This window comes from Rhincodon typus, chromosome 39 (assembly GCF_021869965.1).
Source record: "Rhincodon typus isolate 14 chromosome 39, sRhiTyp1.1, whole genome shotgun sequence".
Lineage (NCBI taxonomy): Eukaryota > Metazoa > Chordata > Chondrichthyes > Orectolobiformes > Rhincodontidae > Rhincodon > Rhincodon typus.
The window spans coordinates 9,738,499-9,751,429 of NC_063370.1; the positions used below are offsets into that span (position 1 = coordinate 9,738,499).

The following is a 12,931-nucleotide window of genomic DNA, read 5'->3' on the forward strand; positions in this document are numbered from 1 at the left end:
CTGCAGATGCTGGAGAATCTGAGATAACAAGGTGTAGAGCTGGATGAACACAGCAGGCCAAGCAGCATCATAGGAGCAGGAAGGCTGACGTTTCGGGCCTAGACCCTTCAGAGAGATAAAGAGAGCAAGGGTGATGCACAGTTGATTTATGCAATTTGACCAGGAATCCAGTATCAGTCTGACATACAGGCCCTCATACATACAGACTGCATATTTTCCCATGTTCAAATAAAGACACACTTCCATTTTAAAATTCTAACCGACTCCAGTCTTTTATTTGTTTCACATTCTTGAAGTTTCAGGTGTAAAGTTAGCCTACACACTAGACCCAGCTTGAACACAAAGTTAAACTCAAAACAGCCACATTTACTCTAGCTTTTTATTTTTAAATATAAAACAGACAATATTTTCACAACAGTTTTAAAGGAAAGAGCCTAGGCCATTCTTGGGCCTTTTAGGGTCATACTAAAACAGGTCTGAACTAAACTGGTTATGAGTGCACAACAAATTTCTTGAGATCCAGAGAGCAGCTGAATACAGAGGACAAAACGACCCTGCAGTACAACAGCAGGAAAGCAGGAGAAGCTGCTATGCATGCTCAATCTAGACACAGTCCCGACTTCAAGTTCAGCAAGGATCAGACGTGGCCTCTCATTCTACACCCAGTGGACATTCACCAAGAATCAGCCCAAAGGCCCACATCAAGTCGATAACAGTCCCCTGGGAACAGAAGTCAAGTCAAATGTTTCAAAATGGGCCTGTGCTCTCAAACAGGCTTGTCACCTTTGAGGGGCATCAGGAGTTAGCAGTCAAAGGGTTGCAGTTCAAAGTTCTTTCTGAAGGACTCAAACCCATAACTGGAAGTGATACCCCAGGAGCAGTAAAGGGGGGCACAAGAGCTGCACTGTTGACACATCCGGCTGATGTGAACAATCTCTGGTCACTATCCGTACAAGAACAGGACCAGAAGATAATTCTCCCTCAACCAACACCCTAAGAAGACTGACTTCATTACAGTCAGTCGGACCTTCCTGGGTTTTGAAAAAAAAAAAACAACTTAAATTGGATCCTTGCATTAATTGAAGCCAAGGAGAAAAGGAAACAGCAGGCAAGACTGCACTTTCCCTTGAAGTGCACGGTTTCTGTTTGTCCCTTTCAGCCAGTACTTGAACGCTATCCATGAGACAGCCAGGACGAGGCAACTTTACAAACACTAATGGCTGAAATCTCTGGTCGCATTTCTTTAGCTGCTTTTCCTCAAAGCAGATTTGCGTTTGGTGACGGGTTGCTGTGTGTCATTGACTACGGCCTGCTCCTTCTCTGCGCTTTCACCAACTTTTTCCTCAGACACCCCACCCTCCGTTCCTTGCTCCATCGGTTCCTCCGGTGGGTTAGCCGGCTCGCCGGTGGGCGCCGGCTTCTCCGCCGGCATTGGCTCATCCCGGACGAGGATCACCTGCTCCGTGACGTCCCCGTGGTCCCGTGCTACCAAATGTCCCACTTGGTGGAGGACTGGTTGCTGACCGTTGTGCTCCCTAGGGGCCGAGTCCTGTTTTGTAAGCAAAAAGAGCACCAGTTACCTAGTTGCAACAGTCAGCACCAACAACCCCAACCCCTCACGAAAATCGGCATCACCCATTGGTGCACCCTCTCCCATCTGTCAGTAGAACAGTTCACACATTATCCAGGAGCAACCCCCTACCCCGTGGCATGGGATGTATCCAAAACATTTGTGTTAAAAGTTGCCTGGGAATAGACTGTGGCAGCAAGGACGGGATGCAATATTCCCTCCGGATGAGATTTAAATAGCCCCTTCAACAAGAATTAAGTTGCACCACATTGCCTGCCTATCTCACAGCACAAGTATAGGCTTGAACTTAAATTGCTGCAACATGTCCTTTACGTACAGTATCCATGACAACCATCCCATGGGACGTCTCATCCAAAGCCATCGGCCCCTCCTCCTCTTCCTTCACATCGATGATGATTGTCGGATTCTCGGTCTCTCTGTTAACAGTCGTGTCAGAAACACTGCTGTTGGTTTCCATTGGCTCGTCCTTTGGTGCCAACATTACTGCTGTGGTCACTTGGCTTGGGACTGCCTGACTGGGTGCTGCCAATCCAGCCTGGGTGGGGGACTTGGAGGCTGCCTGGCTAGAAGGGCCTGGGGCGATCAGACTAGGAGGAGCTGGGATGGTTTTGACTGCGGGGGACGGGGCGATCAAGCTGGGAGGGGCCGGGGTAATCAGGCTCGGAGGTGCAGCAGTGGTCTGGACTGGGGGAGCCGGGACTATCAGGTTCGGAGGGGCCGGGACAGACTGGATCGAGGGGGAGGGGGCGGGGGTAATCTGATTCTGAGGAGGAGGAGCAGGAGCAGTCTGAATTACAGGGGCAGGGGTCAGGGCAGTTAGGCTTGGAGGGGCCAGGGTGGTCTGCAGTGGGTGTAACTGGGCAGCCAGTTGCTGCTGCTTGAGTTTCTGCTCTTCCTCCAATTTTCTCTTCAAAGCTTTCTCTTGTGCCAGCCGCATGGTGATCAGATCCTTTTGGGCATGTGCAATGGTCAGATGCTGCACTTCCTCCTGTAACACAGCAAGTAACAACTCCAGATCAGGAAATCAACAAACTAATTGGATTTTAAATGAATCTGGCAAACTTTATGGCTTTATTTTCTATCACCGGCCCACAATAGAATCATAAAAACCCTACAGTGTGGGACCAGGTCATTCGGCCTATCAAGTTCAGACTGACCCTTTGAAAAGCATCCCACCCAGACCCACGCCCTACCCTATCCCTACATTTCCCATGGCTAATTGTCCTAGCCTGCTTGTCTTTGGGCTGTGGGAGGAAACCAGAGCACCTGGGAGAAACCCACGCAGACACGAGAAGAATGTGCAAACTCCACACAGAGTCACCCAAGGGTGCTAGCCACTGAGCCATCGTGACACCCTAAAAATTAAACATCAGATGAGGGCCAGTTAGTTGGATGGCTGGTGTGGTGCCAGTAATATAAGGTTCGATCCCTGTTCTGGTTGGGGCCAATTCTGGACCTGCTTTCTTGCCCAATTCATGGTGGAGGTTGTGTCATGTGGGTCAGCGAAGGTAGATTTTGAACAACCAGCTCTCTGTTCAGCCCACCTTTACAGTAGTCCCTCAAAGAACCCACAAATTACACTCAAATTATACTTGTACAAATAATGCTTTCCAGCTCTTACAAAACTTTGGAAAACTGATAAAATACAGCATGGTTTAAGTAACATCACTTAGTAGATTGTAAATCATAGGACCTCGCAGAGACAGGATTATAACCTCTGTTTTCAGTTAACTATTTCAGGGAGTTCATGGCCAAGAAATAATGTACAGCACCTACCTCACCCGCTGGCTTTGGCTCCACAGCCTCCACATCTGGCTTCAAGTTGGCCTCCAGCACAGTCATTATTGACTTCGGAATGTGATTTTGCTGCAAATTAAATTGACATAAAATTAGTGGGATGCGTTGTGCCTGACAGCAGAACTTAAGTAACCATTCAACCGCATGACTCTGCACCTGACCGGTTTAATTAAATTTAGTTCTTTCATGGCATGTGGGCTTTGCTGGCAAGGTCAGCATTTGTTGCTCATCCCCTTAAACTAACTGGCTTTTAAAGGACAATTGAGAGCTAACCCTACTGCTGTAGATCTGGAGTCACACGTAGGCCAGACTGGGTAAGGATGGCAGATTTCCTTCCCTAAAGAGCCTTACGGAACTGGGTAGCTGTTTAGAACAATGAATAATGGTTTCATGCTCACCATCACTGCAACTATCTTTCAACTTCAGATTAGCTACACGATTAGATAAGCTGTGAGATAAAGGAAGCTGATGAAAGAATTGATAGAGGTGAACATGACTACAGGATTAGATAAGGTGGACAAAGAAACCAGTTCCCATCAGCTGATGCTACAAGAACATGGGGATATGGATTCAAGGTTTTGGATTGAAGGTGCAGAGGGATCTGAGGAAGAACTTGCTTTCATAGCAAGTGGTAATGACCTGGAACAGGGTCTTCACAAGGGTGGAGGAAGTGGAGATAATCAATAATTTCAAAGAGAAACTCGAGGGAAATAAAACTTGCAGGGTTATAGGGTTACAGCTGTGGGAAACAGAACAGATTGCTCTACAGTGCCAACAATGGGCCAAATGGCCTCATCCTGTGCTGTAATGGCTTTATGAACTTACATTGGCAGTACAGGATGGCACCAATCCTGCTGTCAAATGAACAAGGAAACTCTGAACATTTAGGTACAACGGTGACTACTTTGGTGGGATTGGGGGTGGGAGTGCAATTGGGGAAGGATGCACTTTAAAATCTTTCCGATAGTAGGAAAGTAGTTTCTACATACCTGGTGCGGTGTGAAAGAGCGCACGTGTGTCAAGAGTGGCTCACGAAGCTCCGGGCACTTCTCGAAAACGTTGGCGAGTTGAGCAGGTGGGAGTTGCAGTAGCACTTGGAAGGACTGAGGTTTCGTTCGCTGGCAGCACTTAATGAAGCCTTCCCAGACTTTGGGGTATTTCCAAACCTGCAGCAGCACAATCAAGAGCAAATTCATTATGCAACAGCAGTCCGCCAAGAAGCAGCACCATGACCACCAGAATCACAGTTCACCAACTGTATTGCTGAGATTTCAGTCAGTTCCCTCTCTGCGGATGGACTCCCAGGCTAATTACCAGCCTGCTGAACTGTATCGTGAACACTTCTTGTGGTCAACATGCCCTGGAGTGTGTCTGGAACTCAGAGCTACTGGCCAAGAGGGAGGGCCAGGACCCACTGCACTGCAAGATCTCCTCTGCCATCAACCGAAATCATGTTACATGCAGAGTATCATTCCCACTCAACCATCAAACACTGCAAACAGAAGTAGAATACAAAGGATGTCCATCTCCCTCGGTTCCTCAAATGGTACTCAAGTGGTTACCAAACGGGCTAGATCGACGGAAGTAAAGCACTCTTTATTTTGAGCTATTACACTTTTCCAGGTAATCTTCAAACAAGATTCCAGAGAAGAAAGCAGAGAGAACTACCTGATCAGTCCCCCAAGCTGGGTCTCACTGACGATTCCTATTCAGATGTCACACCATTCTAACTCGGAAATATATTGCAGGCCCTTCATTGTTCAACTCCAGACACCTGGAGCGTGCTACCTCAAAAGGATGATGAGTGTAACTTCACTACACCGACAGCAGTTCAGGAAGAACTTCATCTTTGAAATGGTGGTAAAAATACTGGTCGGCCATTATAATCTAAGGCTGAACCAATAAACATCTGCATATATAGAGATAGGGGTAGGGAAACTATTAGAAAAAATTCTGAGGGACAGAATTAATCAGAATTGTACATTAATGATCTAGAAGTGAATGTAGGAGATGTGATCTGTAAGATGACAAGATGATGTGGTAAAGAGTGGAGGAGGAAAGCCTTAGACTACAAGATAGATAGATAGGCTGGTCAGATGCACTGACATGTGAACAGTGACAAATGGAATTTAATTCTGAAAAATATAAGGTGATGCACTTTGGAAGGACTAAATTGGGAAGGGAGTACACATAAAATGGTGGGACCCTCGGAAGTATAAAGCTTGAGACGGAGTTGTCTGTGCATATCTACAGATCTTTAAAGTCAGCAGGACAGGTAGATAAGATTGTTAATGGGGCATATGAGTTACTTGCTTGTATTAGTTGAGGCAGGGAGATTCCCCCAAGATTAGGATCTGGGATCAGGGCTTCCCAAGTGTGGTCGCTAACCCAAGTACGGCCGTCAGTCAAAAGGTTGATTAGGCACATGTGTTGCAAGGCAGCAATGGCTGCTTTGTGGAGCTTGAACTCAGTGCCAAATGCTTTCCCCCTCTCCCCTGCTCCCCTGCTCTCTCAGCCCCTCGGCTACCCTCTCAACAAACACTGTCACACGGTTTCACATACCTCCCCGATCCATCACGGTCATGAGTCTCTTACCCCTTCACCTACATACGAGCAAGATGCCCATTATCTTTTTAAAAACCAAGATGATTTAAAGGGGCCCACACAGCTGTTAGCACTGGTCAGAGATCCACAACAGCCATTGCTGCTTAGAGTGGCACTCTCAACCACAAAATTTCAGATAACAATCCCACAGGCCATCATGACCCATTTCAGGAAGTATTTCTCCATATCTTTCTGGAGAATTCTAAAGATTCAGCACCCTCTGCCTGAAGAAATTCCTTCTCCTTTCAGTCCTAAATGGTCCACCTCTTAATCGGAGACAGTGTGACCTGGTTCAAGACCCACCAGTCAGTCCTTCTTGCACATACCCCGTCACATCCTGTGAGAATTGTGTGCATGTGTCAGGTCCAAAACACCAGAGTCTTGAATGGTTTTAAAAGCTATACTTTCCAGATTGATTATAAAATGAACATTGCTGGACTAAAACATGGCTGTCACTGCTTACATGATCCAAACTGACTACAACTTTTGAAAAGTTCTAATTAGCAGGCACCAGGTAAAGCTTAGACATTACCTTCCTGTAATCTCACACCTTTGCATTGCAGCACTCTGAAAGCTTGTGATTTCAAATAAACCTTTTGGAATATAATCCGGTGTTGTGTGACTTCTAACCTAGAGAACATAGACCCAGACTCCTTAATCTCACCACATAGTACCGACTATTCGCTCCATTTTACTGGAAGCAATCCTGCTTTTAGCAGGAGACTCCGTTGTGGTTTTGGCCATGAGTTCATTGCTGTAGTTTATTAAGGCTCTCGCTAAATACATTCAGTTTGCTGTCATTTGCATTGGTTGACGTTAACGCTTGTTTGGCATCATCTGCCACACCTTCCCTGTCTTTTTCTTACCTGTTTCATTATCAGCCGAGACAGGATGTTCATGACAAAACCCCCAAGGCGGGGGTACATTGTCAGCGACTGAATGACAGTCCGCATCAGCAACATGGGGAGTGGGCTCTGTTCCATCAGCTGCTGCATCACAACAGCAAGAACCTCCGATGTGTATACATTCCTCTCTGCGAAGCACAGGTTCGTAGCTTTAAGGAAGAAAGTTTTAAAACATCAAACCACGCAAATGAATTCCAAAACTAAGTTTTAACAATGTGCATTTATATAACACCCTTTAACACAGCAAAACATCCCAAAGTGCTTTACAAAATTCCACACTGCACCCACGAGGGGATTTAAGATAGGCAAAATAACACTTGATTAAAAATACAGATTTTAGAAGCATCTTAAAAGGTGTAAAAAGGCAGAGGGATCTTAGGATGAAATTCATCAACTTAAGGCCCAGGCCACTGAAGTCACTGCCACCATATTTATCTCTGTAACTAACTCAAAGTCATAGTCGTACAGCACAGAAACAGACCTTTCGGGCCAACTTGTCCATGCTAATGAAGTTTCCCAAACTGAACTAGTCCCACTTGCCAGCATTTGGCCTATATCCCTCTAAACTCTTCCTATTCATGTACCCATCCAGGTGCCTTTTAAATGTTGTAATTGTACCAGCCTCCACTACTTCCTCTGGCAGCTCATTCTATATATGCACCACCAACTTTTCCAGGCCTCTAAGGGGCATGGAAGAAGTCTTCCCTTAGGTCCCTTTTAAATCTTTCAACTCTCACCTTAAGCCATGCCCTCTAGTTTTAGACTCCCCTACCCTAGGAAAAAGACCTTGGCTATTTACCCTACCCATATCCCTCATGATTTTATAAACCTCTATAAGGACACCCCTCAGCCTCCAACATTCCAACTCATTGGAATGCCTTGAAACATTAAGTGAAGACATGGCAGGCCATTCTGTAAATTTAAAATTAGGAGAAACAGTAATGTCACTGGTCTAGTAAAAGGAGAGTTCCAGGCTAAAGGGTTCATATCGAATCTTGGCAGCTGGTCGAATTTATATTCAATGAATCAATAAATAAATCTGCTACGGTGGCCACAAAACAACCATCATTTGTAAAACAAAAGACATCCAGTTCACTCATGACTTTTAGGGAAGAAAAATCTGACAACCTGACCTGGTCTGGTCTGTGTATCTCTCCAGGCCCACCGCAATGTGGTTGAATGTGAACTGCCCTCTCCCCCTGTAACGGCCCAGCAAACCATTTAGTTCAAGGCTAACTGAGGATGGGCAACAAATGCCCCACAAGAATAGGAAACAACAAACCAGCAGCTTTCATGGTCATGTCTTTTACTGCTGACCAGATTTTAGTTAAACTCAGTTTCTGATGGAGTGATGGGATGGGCAACAAACAGAGGCCTTGCCAGCAACAGCCTCATCCCAAAGAACAGACAGAAAGATCTCCCCTCGGGATCTCTCTTCCTACAACTCTCAGACTTTGAAAAGCCAAGCATGTTGTCACTTACCCAACACCCCTCTGATTTAACTTTATCAATTATAACAACATCCAGCCTGAATAGTTTGTAAAGGTCCCGAGTTCTTTCCTGGGGCTGTGCAGTCAGTGGGTGATAGAGGGGGAAGTAAAGGGAAATTTGTAAATATCGATTACCTTTAATTATGGACTTCATGTCACATTTGGTGGAGTCAATGTTGTGCAGGGCTATCAGCAGGTCACCTGGAGTCAGAGGTGAAATTGCCGCTGACACACCTTCACCTACTGAGAAATGAAACCAATTATTTCACAATGAGTGCGCAATATTTGTAAAATAATAAAACAAGAACCAAATCGCTTCCTCAGTTACATCCCACTGTCACGAAATAAAATATTATTTCCTTTCCTGCAGACCCTCAATACTTTACAGGGTGAAATTACTGTCCAATCCCCTCCAGCCCCCTGCAAAGTTAATATCACGCAGTAGTACTGGGAAGGAGACACTGTAATATTCCAGACTTGGGTTCACCAGACCAATTCCTGGGACAGAATTATCCGATGAGTAGAGATTTAGGAGACAGGACCTAAAAATTCTCTACAGCTTATAAAACGAGAAGTAACATCATCGACACATACAAAATTCTTATAGGTCTCAACAAAGTAGACGTTTTTTGTCCAGTGAGGGGGAATGTCTAGAACTAGGGGGTGACAATAATAGGATAACAGACTGATTTGAGGAGCCATTTCTTCACCCGGAAGTGGTAAATCTTTGAAATTTTCTACCCCAGGAAAGTGTGAAAGCTCAGGCCATTCAAGCAGAGGTCAATTGATGTCTAGATATCAAGGGATATGGGGTAGTGTGGGAAAATGGTGCTAAGGTAGATCTGCCATGATCTAGTTGGGTGATAGAGCTGACTCGAAGGGCTGAATGGCCTACGCCTGCTCTTACTTACATTCCAACTTTCAGGCACAGCCACGCGACTGAAAAAGGAACGTTTCTGAGACAGGTTATTCTCTGATAACCTTTCGCCCACAGTAACATTCCTGACTGATACAAGTCCCCTCCGGTATAATTTCCATTGTTGCACAGATTCCACCCTCCCTCCCTGCCCCAGTGTAAATGACAGCATGTCTCACCGTGTGTGGTCCCCAGTAGCCGGTTAAAAACCTCCTTCACCACAATGGGATTGAGTTTAATCAATTTGGGCAGTGCCTGGGTTACTTCTTTCTGTGGAAGACAGCCAGTGCAGGGATACAAATTATCTAAAAACATTCTTCAAGACCACACTATACAAACTTTACACTCCAGTCCTGCTGCTCCCTTTTGATAAAGAGGGAACTTTCCTTTGGTTGACGGGTAAGGGCTGGATTTGCTTCAGCCTCTGTTTAAAGGTTTAGTGGTTAGATACGTCATGCAGTGTGGTGCCTCATCATATAAACTCAGGAGGTTCCAGGCCACAATGCACGCAGTTTGTTACTCGCAGCTGGAGAGCAGCAGCACTGTCCCTGTCATAGTCTGGTGATACCACATAGGCCTCCTATCTCTGATCAGTACTCAATGCCTCCTGTCTGACAGATGCTTAAGAGTAGATTCACACAGTGAGACTGTCACAGACATCAATCTGCTGACCATGCCGAGTCTGGTTGGAGAAAGGCGATGAGGGTGAGAAAATTAGAGAGGCTGGGAAAAGAGGTCAACAAAAACCATAATAATCTCCATGAGGCCCACACATTTAAGAAGCAGCGAGCAGAACAAATCAAGAATAAGGAGACACCACTACCAAGCGTTCGACAGCTCCCTCCGTCCCAGTGTCTCTGTTTTTCATGCAGTATCCTCATTAACCGAAGAACACTCATCGCCCAACTTGAGCCATTAGATCCCTGGAGGACACAGCAAGGAGGGAGGCCCCAAAAAACCTCAGCCAAACCAGGGGATTGAACCTGTGCTGTTGGCATTATTCTCCACCCATCATGAACCAGCTGGGAGAGATCAGCAGCCTGTCACAGAGTCAGGGAAAGAAGTCTCACCTGGCATCCAACAAAAACCATCCATTCCCTCGCACTGTGTCAAGTTTGGAAACCCTCCCAGCCAGTCAAATCCCACTATCCCACCATTGGCAGGATTTCTCTTCTCACCCCAACAAAACATCTCGTACCCCCTGACTCTACCCCATTAGGGACAGGATGGAAACCATCCCCTCTCTACTCAACACTACTGCCTACCACCACAAGGACAACATCAGAAGCAGTTATTTTACACTGGCTTGATTCATTACCTTCTCGAGGCCATTAAGCACCGGGATCAGGAAGCGGACATCTGGGACTCTCTTGTGGTAGAGATCGCGAACTCGTTTTACTAGCTCAGGTGATGGAGGAACTGGAATTATACAGAATCATTATATGACAACATGCAGGCCTCTCAACTCTGAATTCTAGTTGATGGAAGAAGGCAACAAGTATGTTGGGAAGCAAAGTAGCCCCTCATCAAAATCCTGTCTCACATTCAGGTAAGTTGACTGGCAAGGAACTTGGATCAAAGATACTATTGAATCAGTATGCCAAAACTTAAAGGCTGCAAAATTTCATTGGTAACAGAATTTAAAGAGAATCTAGTTTTCTGTGGTCATAATAAACAAAAATGAAAGCTGTCAGATTGTTTCTTTTTATAGATACAGGCATCACTTGCAAGGCTGGCATTTGTTGCTTCTCCGTAGTTGTTCCTGAACTGAGTGGGCTCTCTGGGCGGTAATGAATTAAGAGTCAAACACATTTCTGTGGGTCTGGAGTCACACATAGGCCAGACCAGGTAAGGACAGCAGATTTCTTTCCTTCAAGGACAATAGTGAACTAGATGGGCTTTCGCTACAAAACCAGGAATTGCAGCATCTGTGGGGAGAAAGCAGAGTTACCACTGAGTCCGGTGACTGGACTCAAAATGTTAATTCTACTTTCTCCTCGTACATGCTGCCAGACCTGCCGTTTTTTGACATTAATTTCTGTTTGTGTTTTATTTTAGAGTTTATCATGATAATTAGCAATGGTCACATGGACGCCATTAGACTAGTTTCTCGAAATTCCAGATATTTCATTGAATTCAAATTTCACCACCTGCAATGGTGGGGTTGAACTTATGTCCCCAAAGCATTGGCCTGGGTCTCTGGATCACTGATTCTTTAACATTACCACCAGCCCCCTCAATTATCATGAAGACCCAAACACTTCACTAATGTCCTTCAGAGAGGAAACCCTCTCCCTGACAAGTCTGTCCTAAGTGTGGCTTTATTACCACATACAGTTGGTTTTTAGCGCTCTTAAGGGATTAGAGGTAGGCACAGTTCTTCCACATTTTAAGCATAAACAATAAATAAAACACACATCTCCCAAGTACTAAAACATCCTCTTCTTTCAAGAACTAAAGATGGAACAGAATGTTTCCACAGATTCATCTGAACTCTGCTTGGTTCATCAACAGCACAAACTAGGGCTGTGTACCTGGGAAATCTGACAGGATAATGGCAGATAGAGAGTCAGATTAGGGCTTGCACCAGAAGGTTAGAGCCAAGTCTTTCAGGAAAGATGTTATGAAACACTTTCCCCATACAAAGATATTTGGAATTCCCTTCTGCCAACGGCTTTTGATACTAGACCAACTGTTAATTATAAACCAGAGACTGATAATGTCTTTGGCCAACAAAAATCTAAGAGAGTTAGGCATGGGTTGGCCATGATCTTAAAAAAATGGAATACAGCAAGCCGCCACTTAACATCAACTCCCTCAACACCGAGTAGTTTAAAATCCATTTTGAATTGCCGATTTCACTGCAACATTATTCAATACAGACCTCCTGATCTGTGGCCTGCCTGCACCCATGACCATTCCCCTGGGACTTCTACCCTTACCCTCAATCCTTCTTCTTCTGCTGCTGCCCTTGGCTCCTGGTGTTGCCTCCTGCCCTTGCTCTCAGACCCTGCATCTTTCATTTGCTCCCAGCCCCAAAATGAATCCTGGACCAATCTGCCATCACATGTGCCTTGGCTTCTGTTTTCTCTCTCACTGCCTTGGTCCTCACTTCCATTCTGAACTGGCAAAGTCATCCTGGCCTCCATCTAGTGGCAGGTGGAGGTCAGTGCAGGTAGTTCTCCACTGCACCAATGAATTTCAGTTACTAAATGGAAACTGGTCAATTTAATAACTGTAGAGTGAATGTTCTGTACATTGTATTATTTTTACATTTAACAATGTACTTCCATTTGCAAGCTATTTCAGCTAGGAATACCTAGTGCAATCCATGCATAGTATGGTATTTCAACTTGTACATTTGTTTTCCTGGAGAGAAATGTTCAAAGAGACCCAAAATCAGCACAAACGAGCCAGGTCAAAGGGACCTTTTTCTAAGCTGTATGACTCTATGATACGATTACTGTGGCTATAACATTGCTTCTTATGGAAATCTACAATTCACTTTAAAGTCATGATTCTCAGGAATGCAACCATAACTTTAAGTGAGGACTTGCTGTATTTCATGCAGCATTACTGCACTGTTAAAACCCGACAGAAAATGAAATTGTACGATGTGGACAACCTA

The 12,931-nt window shown here is 45.1% G+C and overlaps 1 protein-coding gene across 2 annotated transcripts in view; it reads right to left on the reverse strand.

Moving 5' to 3' along the window:
• Positions 1–245: 245 nt before the first annotated feature.
• sympk (symplekin) overlaps positions 246–12,931 on the reverse strand; it is a 41,808-nt gene continuing 29,122 nt past the window's right edge. Inside the window, exons 19-26 of one of the 2 annotated variants that reach the window (XM_020519140.2) lie at positions 10,622–10,722; positions 9,483–9,573; positions 8,523–8,627; positions 6,859–7,046; positions 4,378–4,554; positions 3,368–3,457; positions 1,908–2,579; positions 246–1,549 (exon numbers count right to left, since the gene is read on the reverse strand). In XM_020519140.2, the coding sequence (XP_020374729.2) occupies positions 1,244–1,549; positions 1,908–2,579; positions 3,368–3,457; positions 4,378–4,554; positions 6,859–7,046; positions 8,523–8,627; positions 9,483–9,573; positions 10,622–10,722 (1,730 nt within the window). In that variant the 3' untranslated portion in view covers positions 246–1,243. Of the gene's footprint in view, positions 1,550–1,907; positions 2,580–3,367; positions 3,458–4,377; positions 4,555–6,858; positions 7,047–8,522; positions 8,631–9,482; positions 9,574–10,621; positions 10,723–12,931 lie in introns of both variants that reach the window. The other variant, XM_020519139.2, reaches the window with a different exon arrangement.